This window comes from Uloborus diversus, chromosome 9 (assembly GCF_026930045.1).
Source record: "Uloborus diversus isolate 005 chromosome 9, Udiv.v.3.1, whole genome shotgun sequence".
Classification (NCBI taxonomy): Eukaryota; Metazoa; Arthropoda; class Arachnida; order Araneae; family Uloboridae; genus Uloborus; species Uloborus diversus.
In genome coordinates this window covers 105,691,446-105,710,599 of record NC_072739.1, presented here as the reverse complement: position 1 = coordinate 105,710,599, position 19,154 = coordinate 105,691,446, and the positions used below count along the sequence as shown (strand labels likewise).

General features: G+C 30.7%; 1 protein-coding gene across 3 annotated transcripts in view; it reads left to right on the top strand.

Moving 5' to 3' along the window:
* The window catches only part of LOC129229233 (protein arginine methyltransferase NDUFAF7 homolog, mitochondrial-like), a 47,636-nt gene extending 28,774 nt beyond the window's left edge, over positions 1-18,862 (top strand). For all 3 annotated transcript variants that reach the window (XM_054863496.1, XM_054863497.1, XM_054863495.1), the window contains 5 exons: positions 2,673-2,777; positions 5,858-6,001; positions 9,270-9,375; positions 13,903-13,970; positions 18,669-18,862. In XM_054863496.1, the coding sequence (XP_054719471.1) occupies positions 2,673-2,777; positions 5,858-6,001; positions 9,270-9,375; positions 13,903-13,970; positions 18,669-18,830 (585 nt within the window). In that variant the 3' untranslated portion in view covers positions 18,831-18,862. The remainder of the gene's footprint in view (positions 1-2,672; positions 2,778-5,857; positions 6,002-9,269; positions 9,376-13,902; positions 13,971-18,668) is intronic.
* Positions 18,863-19,154: the final 292 nt, after the last annotated feature.

Below are 19,154 nucleotides of genomic sequence, written 5' to 3'. Positions count from 1 at the left end.
ATCCAGCTACTGTTTTGGAATGGGATTCACGCCCCAGAAAAAAATTGAAATAGTAGTTTTGAAAACACAGTTTTACAGTTCTTGATGATATTTTAGGGGCAAGAAAGGTATGTGTGGCTCCAAGGCTATTTTTAGAAATTTTAGTCTTATAAATGTGATTTTAGTCCATATTTATAGTTTGGGCCAGGAATGAGACTCATAGACTGTCTCCAATCGATTTTTTGAAAAGCAGATAGAAATACATATCCCCTCCCCTCCCCCACGCCACCTCTTTTACTTTTCATAATTGAAGTTGAAAAATGTTACGGAGGACAATTTTTGATGCTGGACCGGGTGTTCTGGAGCTCTCCCCTGGAAAATTTTCGAAATTGAAGTCCTAAAAATGAAGTTCTTCTGCAATACTCCATGGTATTAAAAAAAAGGATTCTCCCACTTAAATATTTCGAAATAGTTTTCAAAACCAAAATATTAACACTTTTTGATGATATTAGAGTAAAGGGGTCGGAGGCCCTTGTTCGAATTTTTTTCAAAATTAAAGTCTTAAACATATGAGTGTAAGACCATATTTGGTAACGTTAGGGACACTGCAGTTTTTCAAAACTGAAGCTCCAAAAACGCAATTTTAAACAATATTCTATGTATTTAGGTGATTAGAAGATCTTCCTTGGAATTTTTGTGAAAGTGAAGCCCATGAAACGAAATTTGAGGTACTCTGTAATAACTTTGGCTGGAGAAAGGGTTTTGGAGAAGAAAAATTTTGAGGACTAATAGAAAAAATGAAAACGAAATAGAAAAAATGAAAAAAAAATGGGAAGGGGAGATATGAAAGAAAGAGGATTGTGCAACGAGGGGGGAGGAAGCACACAATTCGCTGCCTATAATCTGAAGCTGTTGAAAAATTTAAATGTCAATATTTCTTTTTGAAAGAAATTAAGATTTGTTCTCAACATTCTTTTTTTTTCGTAAAATAACTGCGTTTTCTCAAAATGAGATCTTTTCTTCTCTTCAATAATAAAGAATATATTTTTAAAAACATCCACTCAGCATTTTGTGGGGAGGATCACCAGTCTTGTGCCTCCTCCCCCCTGGATACACCCCTGATGCAAAATGTCCGGGAGTCCTCCTTCAAAAATTTTTGAAGTTTCTTGCAATAGCCATTTTTTTTTTTTTTTTTTTTGGACTTTATTAGCCATTGTTGTTTCAAAATAGAAGAATTGGTATTGATATACGAATAAATACCCAATTACAGAACATGCAATTATTCTATACAATAACACAGCATTGAACAATAAATTGTTTGAGAAGTGTCTTTATTTGCATAAAATTATTTAAGTTTTTTTTTCCAAATGGATAAAATTACTTTAATTCTTAATATGAGTACAGTTATGTTTTTCTTGTACTAGCGACGTGTGGTGATATACTGGATTCAAGTAAATATACTAGTATAGCAGCTATGATTTTTTTCCCTCAACTGCGTTTCTGAGTGAAATATACTAAACTAATTTTTTTCAAAACCGAACCAAAAATTTTGGGGGTACGGCGCACCCCCTGGCACCCCCGTAAATCCGCCTATGGTATGAGGAAATGAAATTACAAGATTTTACTCTTAATTATTTAATTAAGAATAAATTAGGTACAAATATGAATATTAAACATTCCTTAATAATTCATAAAATCTCCATTATTTTCCTGAAATAAAATTGTTTTTCTTACAATAAGTAATAAAAACCAAATAAACCTGGTTTGAACCAAAAAACCTGGTTTAAACCAAAAAAAAAAACCTGTTTCTATACCAACCCTTTTTTAAAATTTGATCAATAAAATCTATTATTTGATCAATAAAATCTATTTTAATGAAAGTTTATGCAGATGGGTCTTAGTGAAAGATAATAAATATATGGTTGAAATACACCGCCAACTCAGTTATTCCATCCCTGGACTGCAGTTTCGTGCTTTTTAGCACTCATCAGCCCGGAATAGGAATCACATGAGCTGGAGGCAAAAAACCTCTTAAGGGAGCCAAGAGAGCCAAACAAACTCTACAAAATACCATGCTTTGCCTTCAATCTTTGAGTTGAACCACACCATTGCTGTGGTCGCTCATCTGGTTTGCTAATTCTACATTAGCTACCAGTTTGTTTGGCTCTCTTGGCTCCCTTAAGAGGTTTTTTGCCTCCAACTCATGTGATTCCTTTTCCAGGCTGATGAGTGCTAAAAAGCACGAAACTGCAGTCTTCAGATGGAATAACTGAGCTGGCGGTGTATTTTAAGTATTTCTGCCGGCAGTATCCTTTCGGGCGGTAACTTACAATAAAATAATATATGGTGACAAAAACTGAAGACAACAACAGAAATAGAACCAAAACAACAGAACAATCTTGTCCCAGAAAGTTGTTTGCGCATATTTTGATGGTGAATAACAATGAAAATTTAGCATACAATTCATTTTTTTGTGGATTATTGATTCTATACTTAACGGAAAAATGCAGTATGGGCTCATTAAATATTTTTGAGAAAAGAGTCGCTTTTTGTGCGATTGGGCATATCAGTTTCTGCTTTGTAAGTTTCTCTTGCAACCACAATTTGTGTGAAAAAAGTGCTGAATCTAAATGCTTTGAAATATGTCAGCAAGTTAAATTCCAAATTAGTTTTGATGATATTTTACATTTTAGAAAACTACAGATGGCTGGAAAGAAATTTTAGTAGATTATAGGGGTGGTCAACTCCAGTTTGTTTTATCACGTAGTCCAACTCCTGCTTCTAAACTACTTATTGATGTAAATATTTCTTTAATTTTTTTACACTTTTTTTTCTCTACTCGTAGAGTAAGTGTGATGTAAATAATGTGCCTGGTGTGATATTTGAAGTTTTTGCTAGCTTTTTTCTGTGAAATGTAGTTATTTTATCTGTGCATTATTGAAAGTTAGAATCCAAAGGTATGTAGCAATGTAATCTCCTAAGTAAATTCTCTGATTTATGAAATAAAAAATGCCATGGCTAATCAGAAATGTAGCAATAAGAATTGATCTCAAACACACATTTGAAGCATTTGTAGTTTCACACTATCATTGTTTTGATGACTGGAGAAATAGACTGAATTTTTCAGAACATTGTAGTTTTCTCTTTAACGGGTCATCCATACTTATCGATGTCAATTTGTTTTGATTATGCCCCATGTCAATCTGCACCTAATTCATTGGCTATGCTTCAACCCTGATATTTGAAAAAGGAAGAGAAAATATGGCATGTTTAAAAGGTAGACAAGCAAAAAATCAAAATTAGAGCAAAATGTTATCCTCTATCAAAAAAATTAAAAAATTGCTATTCCAAAAAATGATTAATAATTATTTTCGAATCAAGAAACCACACAAATAGTGTAATAATGAAAAAAGTTTTAAAAGGTAGCAATCGGAAGAAGCCTGCCAATTTTTTTAAGAAGCCCCAACTTAGAAGACTAGGCGAGAAATTCAAGTTAAACATGCAACATCACCATCTGCATGTGGTAGAACATCTACAAAGCCTGTGAAAGATGTCTTAAACTCGCAAAATTTGGCAACTTTTTAAGAAATTTGGCTCTTATTTAATTCTGCTCTTAGTTCGATAACAGGGATACGAGGGCAAAAAAAATTGCCCAGAAAACGTGTTTTATTATGCTCCTAAAATTGTTATTGTTTAAAATGTTTTCATTATTACACTGATGTATGGTTTCCTGGTTAGATTACTATGTTCTCAGTACAGATTTGTTTTATGCATTGTTTTCAAATTGTTTTGTGCTGATTTCAATTTTAGCGCTCTACGCAAGAAATTTTTAAATTTATTTTTCTATGTTAGATTTTTTTTTGTTAAAAAAATAAACTAAAAGTACAAAAATGATGTAATAAGAACATAAGGTTGTTTGTTAAAAATTGTTTTTAGATAGTTCTTGTAATTTTGTGGTGGATTTGTTCTTGTTTGAAATTATTGAAAGCATTAATTTTTTTTAAAGCAATTAAAGAAATTCTGCCGTCCAGAGTGAGGAGCATGCTTTTGGAAGTTTTTTTTTCTTCCGATTGAGACTTGAGAGAGAGCCTCTGTTTTTCTCTCTTTTCCCCAACTCATAATTCTCATCATTTTCATTAGTTGAATTTAACAAAAACTTGTTTTCTTTTTTTTAAATATTTTTTTCTAAATGAAAAAAAAAAACCCTCCCATAATCTTGAAAATCCAAAATTTGTTATGTGAGCCAAACCAAGGAGTGCATATGGTCATACTCCAAAATGCTACTAACTCTTACATTTTACCATGTGCTTCTATTTACTACACTATATGACCAAAAGTATTGAGACACTTTCAAAAACTCAGATTTTTATGGATTTTTCGAGAAATAAAAGACCAATTGCTCTGTAAGTTTTTCACATAAAAGGTATACTGAAGCTGTCATTTTCCAATCAAGTTTAGTCTACTATTCATTTAGGGGACCAGCAACAAACTGAGGAAACAAAAAAAGGTTTTTGATCATTTTTCATTGTAAATAGCCAGGTATAAGCTATAAATTGCGAAAAGAAATTAAAAAACTATTTAGAATTTATTTTTATATTTTCCTGAAAGTATCTCTTATACCCACGGAGATATAAGTATTAAAATAAATCTTTTTGAAGGTTTTCGGCTTATAGTGCAGAGTTTTTCGTCAAGCATTACTAAATTTTCAGAATATTTGACAGCATATTAAAGAAACATAATAAAATTTGAAGTTAAAATATTGAAAACTTAATGAAATGTGAGCGTTTAAAGCAATTAATTTTTCACTGTACGTGCACAAAAGATAGCAATTTATAACTTTCATAATCCAAAGCTCAGATAGATCCTGCAACTCATAAAGAAATTCCACCTCAATATCTTTAAAATTAAAAAAGTTATTAGCAATCTAATGAGCCAAATTTCTGTAGTTCTTTAATATGCGATGAATGGTAAGGGGTTGTTTTGCGAATCAGTAACACTTTTCTCTTATTGTTGCAGAGCGATTCATGATAAGAACGGATTATTTGCGAACAATCTCTCAGGAGTTGTCGTGTAGCCAAGAATTATAAAAATTCGGCTCATTAGATCGCTGATAACTTTTTACATTTTAATGATATTAAGTTGGAATTTTTTTATGAGTTAGAATCTATCTGGACTGCCGATTATGAAGGTTATAAATTTCTATCTTTCGCGCATGCACAGTGAAAAATAAATTACTTAAAACATTCACATTTCCTTTAATTTTCAGTATTTTAACTACAAATTTTATTATTATGTTTCTCTGATATGCTATTAAATTTTCTGAAAGTTCAGTAAAGCTTGAAGAAAAATTCTGTGTAATATAAGCCGAAAACCTTTTTAAAAAAAATCGTATTTTTGAAAGAAATGCTTATGTCTCCATGGGTATAAGAGATACTTCCCCAAAAATATAAAAATAAGCTCCAGATAGTTTTTCAGCTTCTTTCTGAAATTTATAGCTAATTGCCCGCTATTTATAATGAAAAATGGTTAAAAACCTTCTTTTGTTTCTTCAATTTGTTGCTGGTCCTCCAAATGAATAGTAGACTTATTTTTTACTGGAAAATGACAGCTGGAGTGTACCTTTTATGTGAAAAAAATTAAAAAGCAATTGATCTTTTATTTCTCAAGAAATCCATAAAAATGTGAATTTTTGAAAGTGTCCCAATACTTTTAGTCATATAGTGTACGTTTAAAAAGTGTCTAAAAATAAATAACAATATCTAGCGTTAATCAATGTGTTTAGTGATGAGATAAAAATGTTAAAAAGTGATTGTAATATTGTATTTGATTGTAATTCTATAATTTAAATGGTGCTTCAATGCTTTGCTGCATGTTTCAGCCGAATGAAAACCGTGATCATGTTGAAATTTCTCCTGAAACTGGTGTGATTTTGGATCAAGTGTTAAAAAGGATGAAAGAAGATGGTGGAATATCTCTCATTGTTGATTATGGTCATCAAGGAACTAAAACAGACACATTTAGAGTATGAAGTACTCTTGAAACATATTTCTCTTCCTCAGTATGAATGTAAATGTATATTTCTTCATTAATAACTTATGCTTAGTTATTTTTTTAATACTCAATACTTTTGTTGTATAGGTCTAAAATATGTTCAGATTTTAACTCTTAGAAATATGAAGTTTGAAAAAGTTAAATTTAATCTAAGACCTAAGGATGCACTGATTAATCAGAAGTAATTGATAATTGGCCGAATTGCCAATTTTTGCTGATTAATGGTCAGGAAGGTAATTTTTGAGTGAATGTACCTAAGTATGCTTAAAGCAAGAAATTATGCTGAATGAATTCATAAACAATGAGTAAATGTAATTTTTTATGGCTTAAAAGAAAAGCAATTGGTTCTTAGATAGTTATATGCATGTCTGTCTTGGTTTGCTTTGACTCAAACTTTTGAGAAAATTTTCTTATTCAGAAAAACAGAATGGGGTCGTTTCCAAAATTTTAAAAGTATTTTTTTCTGAAAGAGCATGCTTAAAAACATAAGATCTGACAATTTTTTGATAAATTTGTTTATGTTTAATATTAAAAACAAATACTTAAATCAGAGCGCTTTCATTGTTTACGGCTTCTGCCGATGACATTACAAATGATGAAATGCCATTGAGTGTTGCCATTCACTGTGCAAAATATTTAATTTGCATCTTTACTCACGTGTATCAGCAACGATATGGTTGATAGCAAGAGCAGAGTGCAATATTTAATTCGCTGCTTGATTATAACGTGGAAACATAGTAGAAAGATGCGTCAAAGTGCATCATTTGTGACGTCATCAAGACCATGCCTTGTTTGAAAAATAAGACATTTAAAAAAATTGATTTTAAAAAATGTTGGAAAAATGAAAGTATTTTTTGGGTCCATGTTATTTTATTTTATTTATTTATTTATTTTTTGCTCATTAGATCCATTTCAATGACTAAAAGAAGTACTTTTGACTGAAGGAAACCACCCCATCCCTTTTCAACTATTCATTATTGTATTCAGTTTATAATCATAACTACATTATAAATTTTACTATATACTCTTCAAATGAAGAGTGTTTCATTCAGAAAAATGTTATTATTTTTTTAATATATTTTAATTTTTTAAAACATGCTTTGAATTGTGTTTTTACAATAATTGGTGATGAAGCAATGTTGTTTTTTTTTTTTTAAATTTTATTTTGCTACTTTCTGAACAGAGCACAATAATCATGCAATGCTAACTTAATACCAGCATTTATATGTGTAGAAACAAAGAAAGTTTTTTGCATCAAAATTTTATAAGTTTCTGTTCTACATAGCTAGGTTCATGGGTGCCCCACAAGGTTGGATACAGAAAGTTTTCAAGGGAGGGGCGGTTCATTTTTGTTACTTACTTTTTACTATGTTTTCTGATTTAAAAATAGTGATCACAAAGATTTTGGACTTTAATTCTGAAACAGTTTCGGGATAGGGAACCTCCTTTCTCCCAACATCGACTAAACTTGTCTAAATTTGCGTTTTTTGAACTTCATTTTCGAAAAATTACCAGTGGAGAGTCTCTCAAGGTTGGGGCAATCACCCCTCCCTTCTATCCATCCCTGGTGCCCCATTACAAATAAGAGAGATGTGACTCAGATTGCAAAATTGCAATTTTTAGAAGGAGCGTTTTCAAGTGAGTTACTTAATGTTTCAAAGCATTTGAGAGGAGATAGGCACCCTATCACCATATATTTGTAATGAGTTTGCTAAACAAAAATATGTTACCTACTTCGTAGTTTTAGCCGACAGTACTGAACCATCACAAACTGAACAATTTTTGGGACTGGCACAAAATAAATCAAAATGATCGTCCTTGGTTTAATATGCACATTTATTTGTGAAGAAGAAAAAAAGTATACACCAATGCGTTACTTTGCTTGTAATTTAGATGAACGTATATTTGCCATTTGATATTTCAAAAAAATTACATCTCAACCAAGACCCTAAAAAATACCAAAATGAAGGCTCACTAGCAGAATGGCAATGGTTTTTTGGCTATAGCCTGTTGAAATTACTGGGGTGAACTGAAAGCATTTTCTTAATGTCATGGGTCAACTTAAAGACATCTCCTGTGTTGTTCCCAAGCATGAGCCTCCCCCCTTCCACCTGTAAGCAGTGGCGTGCATAGAAATTTTGGGGTCTGTAACAAATGACATTTACGGTTACATTCTATATTGTTTACCCCTACGTCTCTACATATATTTCAGCCCTCGTTTTTAAAATCTTGGGCCCCCTTCAGATTCAAGCCTGGGCCAACAGATGTCCCTTCTCCCCCCTGTGCAAACCCTGTCTAATAGCCCACGAAGGGATTGAATTCTAAGAAATTTGTTGAGAACTATTCAATGGAGAAGTGCCTTTTGTTTTAACAGGTATTTTCTCAGAATTTATATCTGCTTCAATAATAAAAAGAAACGAATGTTTTGAAACCTGGGAGAGAAGAATATCTTTGTGTACTAGGAAAAAATAGAGAATCATTGCAAACATTCTCTATTTTTGAGGCGCCCCCTCATTTTGTGGCGCCCGGGGCGATTGTCCCGCTCGCCCCCCTCTTCGGACGGCCCTGTTTCTACTACTTAACAAAATGATGAACAATTTCTATAAAAGAAAAATACAGTAGCACAAACATTTTAAGTAAAGAGATCAGAAATTTTTGCTCGTCTTAGCCGAGACTTTAAATTTAATGCACGTATTATGCGTGAATATTTTAATATAATTAGATAGCAAATGAAACTTGATGAACAAAGTGACCATTTTAGCCGTGATTTTGTATTAAACGTGATCTTATTAACAGTTCAACTGTATCTGATTAGGATTGATATTAATTACCGTTTCGCTGAATTTGTTGCTGGGTCTGAATGTTTATTTTTGCAGTCTTATAGCTAATCCTTAACGATTCTTACTAAAACTAATGATATAATTGTCTCTCATTAAAAAGTTTTCTATTTTTTAAAGGTATAAAAGTAAGATAGGGAACATATAATAGGCAAAAGAAATTCTTTCAAATCATATATAAGATTAACAGTTTTGTAAAAGTAAAATCCTGAAAACTTACTATTTCTATGGTGAGTATAATTCAACCTATTGTGATGTCTTTTTGTTTTGATGTTTTGGAAATATGTGCTGCAGTTGTAGTTTTTTGTGGAGTCTTTTAAAAAGAGGCATGCATTACCCATTGTAATATGGGGTTGATTTTTTCTTGTTATTTCGTAGAATAATCTTTTTATTTATTTAAAGAGTTTTCAAGGCCACAAGCTTCATGATCCATTAGAAAAGCCGGGAGAAGCAGATCTCACTGCTGATGTAGATTTTTCATTCATTAAAAAGTGTGCTAAAAATAAAGGTAGATTTTTTTTAACATAAAATATTAAGAAAATTAATCTAAAAATAGTGTGATCATATGTATACACACACACTACATGATACATGTACTAGTAGAAAAAAAAACTGCACAGGGATATTAAAAGAGCAGGATCAAATTTCGAACATTTATTCCTTTCAAACTACAAAACTTTGAAAAACAATTCCAACGTTGCTGGAAAGAGAAAATTTTATTTTTTTTTATTTTATGCATTCAATAAAAGTACACAATAAATATCAAAACTGTGGCTCATTTCTTGCCACACTTAAGCCAAAAAGTTTCTAGTTATCAAACTCACGGCCTCAACAGTTCATTTTCAGACTTTCAGGAGTCTTGGGTATAGATGTTTTTGGACCCCATTTGAAAACTGAATGTAATTGGCATTTTCACTTGCGTGCAGACATCCCATGTGTTAGCAGATTACAACTAGCTTCTCTGAATTTTTGATGCCACTGATAAATCTGCTTATGCTGCAACAATTGTTTGTTAAACTTACTGCAAAAAGCACATTGAACTCCAACATAGGACAAGTTTTGCCAATTGCTTCGCACAAATACTTGTTCTTGTTATGGTTCCCTTTAGGCACAATGCCAATAGCCGAATTCACATGAGACTTTTGTACCTCACAATATCCTGCCCTAGCTCTAAAGCAAACAAAAAAGAAAAAAAGTTAGAAAATTCACCATTCACAGGTGAAAAGAGGTAGGACCCGAGAAAGCAGTTTTTCGCAGAATCCTTAACGGTTATACTCAACAAGTGAATCAACTCTTTGCACATAGTGCATTCTAAGTAAAACCCAGCTTTTACTCCAGTAGGAAACAGGAAGATGATAAAATTTACCTAAGAAATAACCAGAATCCATTTTAAGCAGTTTTTTTCCAGGGTAGAAAAGGTTCATGTGAATGGGGCAATGAGTAGAATTTTTACTTGGACAGTTAAAAATTTTAAACTGTTATCTGTCCGTGAATGTGGAAATGATGATTTTATTTTTAGTAATTTAGAAGAAATAATTATTTGAAATATTATACTTTGTGAATTTCTTGTACTTTAGTACACTTTTGGTTGATTTGCTATTTTTGTAATAATTATAGTGAACTCTGGTAAGAGTGTACCTTTTCTCTAATGAACTCTCATCTAATGCTATTTTAAATGCCTATCGTGATTTTGTGAGAAGTCTGTTTTCAGTGCAGTTTGAATAGAAATTGCCTTTCAACAGATTGGATATTTAGTTTTAGAGTGGCGATTTTGCACATTATGTGCTGGGAAATTAACTTAAGAGCCATTGTCTGTAATAATCAGGCAGTTTACGGCATTTGTGATTGTTGACATTTTTAATTTTCTTTATTTTTGCAAATGTTGTTCCTTATCATGAATGTAATGTTTGTGCAAAATATGAGCTTTGTCTGCCTTACCGTTTTTGGGAAATTAATTTTTTTAATTTAGGGGGCATGGCACATTTTTGCGTGTTTTTCAAATTTGCAGATTTTAAAGTTCTTGTTGCTTTAAGCTCCCCTATAATGACATAGATTTTTAAATTCTATACTATTATATGGTCTTCTTAGATGCTATTACAGCTGTCAAATCGGTGTCACTACGAGGGCGACGGCCACAAACTCCGTTTAAAAATGACCGAAAATGAATTTTTTTACTACATTCAATGCCAATTTTCTCAAAGCGCTTTCATGATGACACCAACGTTTTTACATAAATTCCTAGCTACACTTGCATACATCAAAAATATGTAATAAAACTGGTGTCACTATAAGGGCGCCAGAAGATATTGGAACTTTTACGTGATAAATTTCACAAAAATGCAAATGTTTAAAACCTAACTACTACTCTCCCCCTCATAGCAGAGATCTGAAACTAATTAAGTTTGATAACCAACATGTTCGTCTAACATATGAACTAAAAAAATCGGTGTCACTCCTATTACTTTCGAAAATATAATCATTCGAAATTAGTATGTTATGGAGTTATTTAAAAAAAAGATTTTTCTAATTCGAATGGCTTTTTGCACGGTTTGTTTTAAACTTTAATATAAAATTACAGTAGTGACACCTAAAATAATATGTATCTAGTGCTTTTTATAAAAAAAAAAGCTTTATAGAAAGCATTAGAAACACAGTAAATCGATACATATTGTGTAATGTGCCTTATAGGTTAAAATAGTCGTACTAATATTCATATTTTTTCAACCATACTAATTTTTTATCTGTTATTTATATTAAAAATGCAACTATTTATAACATAATGTCTTAAATAGTTATGAACATAATGTATTATATAGCGAGCATTCAGAATCTGAAACATAATTTGAGGATGACGTAGACTAAAACAAAGAAAACATAAAAAATCAAATCACCCAGTTTCAGAAAGACGGTCATCTCTTATTAAAATCTGGTAACTTTGTAGCATTAACGCTTGGGAAAACATGGTATCCCGGAGAAATAGTGGAAGTTGACCATTTGCAAGTAAAGGTCAAATGCATGGCAAGAAGGATTGGAATAAATAAATTTATTCGACCGGAAAAAAGGCAAGTATTGCTATGATAATCTAAACATATTATGCAGAATAGATCCACCTGTACCTTTATCAAAACGAGCATTTTCTATTGAACATAAAGACGCTCTTACTGTCCAAAGCTGTTTATGTTAAACGTTGCTTCTTTGTAATAAATTAAAAATAAATATGTTTAAAAACACTCTCTGGGTGTGATAAGATTAAATTAACAAAATACATAAATATACAAATAAAATAAATTAAAAATAATAATAATAAATGAAAAAAATGCACCAAAACATACTAACTTCGAATGATTATATTTCCAAAAGTAGTAGGAGTGGCACTAATTTTATTAGTTCAAATGTTAGACAAACATGTTGGTTATCAAACTTAATTAGTTTCAGATCTCTGCTATGAGGTGACTAGTTGTATTCAGATTAGAAAATGGTCAACTTCTACTATTTCTCCGGGATACCATGTTTTCCCAAGCTTTAGTAGTACAAAATTACCAGATGTCAATAAGAAATGACCGTCTTTCTGAAACTGAGTGATTTGATTTTTTATGTTTTCTTTGTTTTAGTCTACGTCATCCTCAAATTATGTTTCAGATTCTGAATGCTCGCTATATAATACATTATGTTCATCACTATTTAAGACATTATGTTATAAATAGTTGCATTTTTAATATAAATAACCGATAAATTAGTATGGTTGGAAAAATATGAATATTAGTACGACTATTTTAGCCATAATGCACATTACACAATACGTCCATCTGTACCTATATCGATTTACTGTGTTTCTAATGCTTTTTATAAAGCTTTTTTTTATAAAAAGCATTAGAAACATATTATTTTAGGTGTCTCTACTGTAATTTTATATTGAAGTTTAAAACAAACCGTGCAAAAAGCCATTCGAATTAGAAAAGCCTTTTTTTAAATAACTCCATAACATTCTAATTTCGAATGATTATATTTCCGAAAGTAAAAGGAGTGACACCGATTTTTTTATTTCATATGTTAGACGAACATGTTGGTTATCAAACTTAATTAGTTTTAGATCTCTGCTATGAGGGCGAGAGTAGTAGTTAGATTTTAAACATTTCCATTTTTGTGAAATTTATCACATAAAAGTTCTAATATCTTCTGGTGCCCTTATAGTGACACCAATTTTATTACATATTTTTTGATGTGTGCAAGTGTAGCTAGGAATTTATGTAAAAACGTTGGTGTCATCATGAAGACCCTTTGAGAAAATTGGCATTGAATGTAGTAAAAAAATTCATTTCAGGTCATTTTTAAACGGAGTTTGTGGCCGTCGCCCTCGTAGTGACACCAATTTGACAGCTGTAATAGTATCTAAGAAGACCATATAATAGTATAGAATTTAAAAATCCATGTCATTATAGGGGCGCTTAAAGCAACAAGAACTTTAAAATCTGCAAATTTGAAAAACATGCAAAAATGTGCCACTCCCCCTAAATTAAATTTAATTTCCCAAAAACGGTAAGGCAGACAAAGCTCATATTTTGCACGAACATTACATTCATGATAAAGAACAACATTTGCAAAAATAAAGAAAATTAAGAATGTCAACAATCTTAACCTGCTTGATCCTTACAGACAATGTCTCTTAAATCTCACTCTTTCATTCCTTTTTAGGACCCCACTAATCCACTTTGCAAAGCTTACTTTTTAAACAACTCCTTGAAATATCAGAGCAACAGTGAAAAGTTCTTTTTTGGCAGACATTTTTTAGACAAAGGTCTGGAATTTTCTAATGGTGACCAAAAAAAAAAAAGGATTTTGGAAATTATTTTGTTCAAAATGCATTACCAATTAATCCCTTGTGTTGACTGAAAGTGGACACATTATATTCAAACTTTAACTATGACGTGCAATTTCAGTAAAATGGAACAAATGAAGCATTTTTCAAAAAGTATTTATTTCTTTTTTTATTTTTCTTACATATTTTAGTTTATGTTTACATTTTTTGATTCTACAGCTGTAATTTTTGGCCCTGTGAATCAAGCAGATTTTCTGAAAAATATGGGAATTGATGTTCGTCTGGAGGTAATTCAACTTTTTTGTTGGAAAGTTAATTTATGTATAATTTCAACTTATGTTACATTTATTTTAATTATATTAAATGTTAATTTTACTAATGCCTTTTTGCTTTTTTTTTAATTTTGTTTCGTAATTAAAATTGATGTTTGAAGGTTTAGAAATTTCAATGTTACTAATGTTTATAAGTGCTACTTTAACAAACGTTAATAAATGTTAACGAATCCTCTTTGTTGTTTTTATATCTGTAGTTTTATTTATTACATTTCTGCCATGCTAACAAGAAATATTAGACAATTTAATAAATTATGAAATTTTATAGGAACATTATAAGTCTATATCAGGAAGTTTGCAATAATGGAAGCTTTAAATTACTACTTTTTAATTATTGTTTTCTTTCTTATTTTTGAAGATGAATAAAGGTTTACTCAAGATTGAGCTATTTTTGTTTCAAGGGAATTTTTCGACAAAAATTTACATATAAATGGAGAAGTTTTCCTGCTCTTTTGTTGCTTTTCTATAATTGCATAACTTTTTAAAAACATTATACCTTAAAATTGAGTTGAAATATTGAACTTTATTTTGCAAAGATCGTCAATTTAAAGTTTGCTATTGTTTATGAATTTGTGACACAATCAACCATTGCTTCCTGCATTTCTCTTTAAGTAATATTCAGTGTTCCTGCAGTGAATTCAGTTAACCCATTTTTAACGCTCAAATAAACGTATAATAAAATTTTTGAAATAAAAAAAGTGACAGGTATTTCACTAAAAAAAAGATTTTCTTTAACGTTTTGAGTTTAAATGATTGCATATCATGAATACTTAATCATATTTAAGAATTTTCCCATTTAATCAAAAGGATTACACCTTTATGTTGCCCAATACTCTCACCAAGGTCACTGAAACATTCGTTGTTTCTTGTAAAAGCTAATGAATGTATCCATGTGTTGAGGCTTAGTAGCATTTTTTTTTTTTTTTTGAGAACTTTTAGAGATAATACATACAATGTCTGAACTATGAATTGCATTACAGTAAATAGCTGTACAATTGTACGTAGAAATCAGGAGGTTTGGCGTTCCTGCAGGCAGCGGACGAATACATACAGTAGAACCTCTATTATCCGAGCTAATTGGGACTGTTAGTGTCTTGGATGCCTGACATCTCGGTTAAGAGGAGCTTTGATTGAAAACTTTTCAAGATTGCAAATTTTTAAAATGTACCAATTCAAAATGAATTAGAAAACTTTTAAAAAATGAAAATGTACATACAAAAAGTAATGTTTTACAGTAAAAAAAAAAATAAAATAGGAAAGTAACTCTGTAGTAAGTTTTTAAAAAATCAACTTTTTCACGATGATAAACTAGATATTCAAAGATGCATTTAAAAAAATACAAATTTCCAGAAAACATTTTTTATTTTTAATTTGATAAGTTCATAAACTTATCAAATTTAGGCTATTTTTTTAAAAAAAGTCTGCCCCCTTTCTTTGTAAAAGTCTGCAGTTTCTGTTAATACCTGCCAATCCTGTAAGAAAAAAAAGACTTATTGCTCCATTAACAGAAACCTTGGTTAATCGAGGTTCCACTGTTATTTAAATTAGGTCATTAATTGAGGCAGTGAGAAGCAAAGGGATATAAGTGGACATTTTCAAGTTTTGAGTAAAACGCGTTGAAGGTTAACATCCTAGGTAGGCTTTTATTGAAATTTTTTTCTAAATCATGCTGTATAGCAGCAACTACCAGGGCTACTACTAGTACCATCTCTTTCCCCAAGACAGATGAGAGGTTCACCTACCATGTCTACTAGTTATCTCCAAATTTTTAATTTTGCCACTTACATCCCTTTGCTTCTCACTGCCTCGATTAATCTTTTGAATTATTATCGAACCAATCTTTGTTCTCTGTGTGGTTGCGGCTATTTTTGATGAAAAGAAAAATGTACAAGCTATTAAACTAATGAGATAAGCAAATTAAGTCATAAATGAGATGAGATTTTTTAAATTTATTAAGCACTTTTATTATACCTGGCCTGATTGTCACGGAGTAATCTGAGGCCTGGTTTTGCTTATATTTCAGCAATTAGACCACTTAGAGACTTCTGGATTTCTCTAAATGATTTGCTTAATGTTAAGGTATAACTTAACGCTAAAAAATTTAAATTCTGAAGTAAAATTATTTCGGTTAGGATGGAAAACAGCAAATTTCATGTAATTTCCCCATTAAATGTTTAAATATAAAAACCATTGTTACAAATTTTGTTGCCTTGCAACTGTACACAATGAAACTTTTGAATCAAGGCTTCTCTGGAGCAAGCATGAAATGCTTGCTCCAGAGAAGCAAGATAGCATATGAAAATAATCGATCAGAGAAGCTCCAGAGCATGATATGAAAATAATCGATAATGGGGCTAAGTAAAGGAGACATATTAAGATCTTTACCACGATTAACCTTGTATGTTTTGAAACATAAATTAGTTGGGAAGCCTTTAATATTTAAATGGTTTTAATTAAATTAAGTACACAAATGAATCTAGAAAGGAACAAGGATTCATTTTTAGTGCCAACACTGCATGATGGTAACATTAATCTATTACTGAAATATATTTAAACTAAAAAGAATAACAGATTTTTAAAAACATACTAAGCACTTTTCATAATGCATTCAAAAGGTCAAAATAACTTTTCTGAGTCAGAAAGGACATTTTAAGTATTGCTGTAGTTTTCAGTTATTCCAAGAAATCCACCCCGCAAACGAAGAAAAGTGTGACTCGAAGTCATTTCAAACGAAACTTTCCCAGAAAAATATGTATGTTTCAACACTCAAATTTATGATTGAAAGCTAGATAATGATACAAAGTTCTCTTCATGACTTGAGCAGCACTTTTCTATGCTTGCGGAATAATTGAAAGCTACAGCAGGGTGGCGACAGATCAGGGAAATCAGGGAGATCAGGGAAAAGTCAGGGAAATATCAGGGAATTTTGAAAAAATAACAAAAAATCAGGGAAAATTTATTTTATGAAGAAAAATTTTTCTTTTTTTGCTTTACAAAATTAAGTATTTTAATTCCCTACGCATTTTCCGCCAATTATCTGCTCAAAAAAAAGTAAAATTAATGAGGTGTGATTATACACTGCCGCATATTTGTGCATTTTTTTCCCTCAACGTCAAAGTATTGAATCTTACTTATTCCCCACAGGATGAACTTCCTAAGATTGTTTCTGTGTCTGTTAGGTTGTTTATTTTACCTAGCTTAAAATTTCCTTTTACGCTTTCAATGCTACGTAAAATAAACAACCATACAGGCAAAGAGGAAGCCTTCATTAATGCCTTAGCTCCTTTGCCTTTATTCCATTGTCTCGAAGTAATTAGCATACTGTAATCAGAATTTCAAGAAGAAATCTTTGGTTTTTGGATTAATACTATAAAAGCTTAAAAATTATTACTTCTTCCTGTTTTTAATTTGATTGATAAAATTGAACTTTAAATAAAAAAAACTTTGTTTTTTGCCGTTATATTATTTGTTATCACCGCAGATTATAAAGGTTTTCTTTTCTTCGGACTTAAGTGATTCTTTTATTTTATAACCAAGTTGTATTCTTCTTTTATATATTTTGAAATTAACTAATTGCTTTTTTATTTCTTTTTTCCCCCCTTTCATTTCAAAGTTGTTTGTTACAAAAGCGATGTAAGATTTTTTTTTCATTACATACTGAAATCATTTGAAATAGAGTTAACTAAGTAACTTAAGTAAATATCTTTATTTTTTTATTGTTAAAATGCTGTATTCATTCATTAAAATCTATGTTCTTGATTAGTGAAAAGCTCCATATGAATGGATGTCAAATGGTTTCATCTGTTTTGCATAAATATGTCAATTAGTTATATAAGAATAACTACATTACTTCTATTATTTCACTATTGCTTGTTATTCTTGCAGCAATTATTATACTGTTTGAAAATTTAGTTCAAAATAATATCAATTACTTTTTAGTTCTATCATAAATACACATATGTTTTTAAGAGTGATTTTAATAGTTTCTTAAAATTCTTATGCTAAGTGGTTTCTGGAAGTAAAGTTTTTTTTTTTTAATTCTCTATAATCTTTCCATTGTAGAAAAATTTAATATTCTATTTTGTAGGGTTTTTTCCCCCCAAAAAAATGACTTGATATGTTTTTTTTAACCATTTTATTAAAAAAGTAGCATTTTTTTAAAATATACCTTTAGTTCAACAACTTTACACAACTTAAAACGTTTAAAATACTGCATTTTATACAAACATACAATGGATTTCAAGTAGAGCAAAGAAAGAAAACCATTATCATTGGTAACGTAAATCAGGGAAATTTGGTGAACTTAATCAGGGAAATCAGGGAAAAGTCAGGGAACTTTTTTTCACAGTTCCTGTCGCCACCCTGTACAGGAATACTTAAAATGTCCTTTCTGACTCAGAAAAGTTATTTTGTCCTTTTGAGTGCATTATGAAAAGTGTTTAGTATTTTTTAAAGTTCTGTTATTTTTCATATTCTTTTAACTGAATTTGTCATTTTGAGAACGTAAACATGTCAAGAAACAACATGTTTTCATACGTTGTTACTTGTCAAATAATGACGTATAAAAATGCCCAGTACATGGTGATAAAAAATAGGTTAATTTTAATTTGTGGTATTTTATTGTTAATTTCTGTTTTTTTTTTTTTTTCATAGAAACTTATGGAAAGTGCAACTCCTGAAGATCAAAAGTCTCTGAAATCTGGATATAAAATGTTAATGAGTCCTGATGAAATGGGAGAAAGATTTAAATTTTTAGCTTTATACCCTGTAGTACTGAAAGATAGACTTCGTAAATATCCTCCTGCAGGTTTTTAAATTATATTTTAAGCAAATTTTAAATAAATATTTTGTGCAATATGTTACTGTGTTGTGCAATTATTTTCTTAGTTTGTAGTAGTGAGGTTTTTATTTTAGCTAGACATTTAACAGAGAAAGGTTTCAAATTATAAAAAATAACAATGTCAAACTGCAGATTACAGCAGACACATGTCTCGGCGGTACATGGAATGCATTTTTTAATGCAAAAGAAATTTCAGGAAAGATCAGAATCTAATAAGGTAATTCCTGGCTGCACTCCTTCAGTGTAACGATAGCCGAGGTAAATAGTGGCCTGCTCAAGTTTTTGATATGGAGAATGAT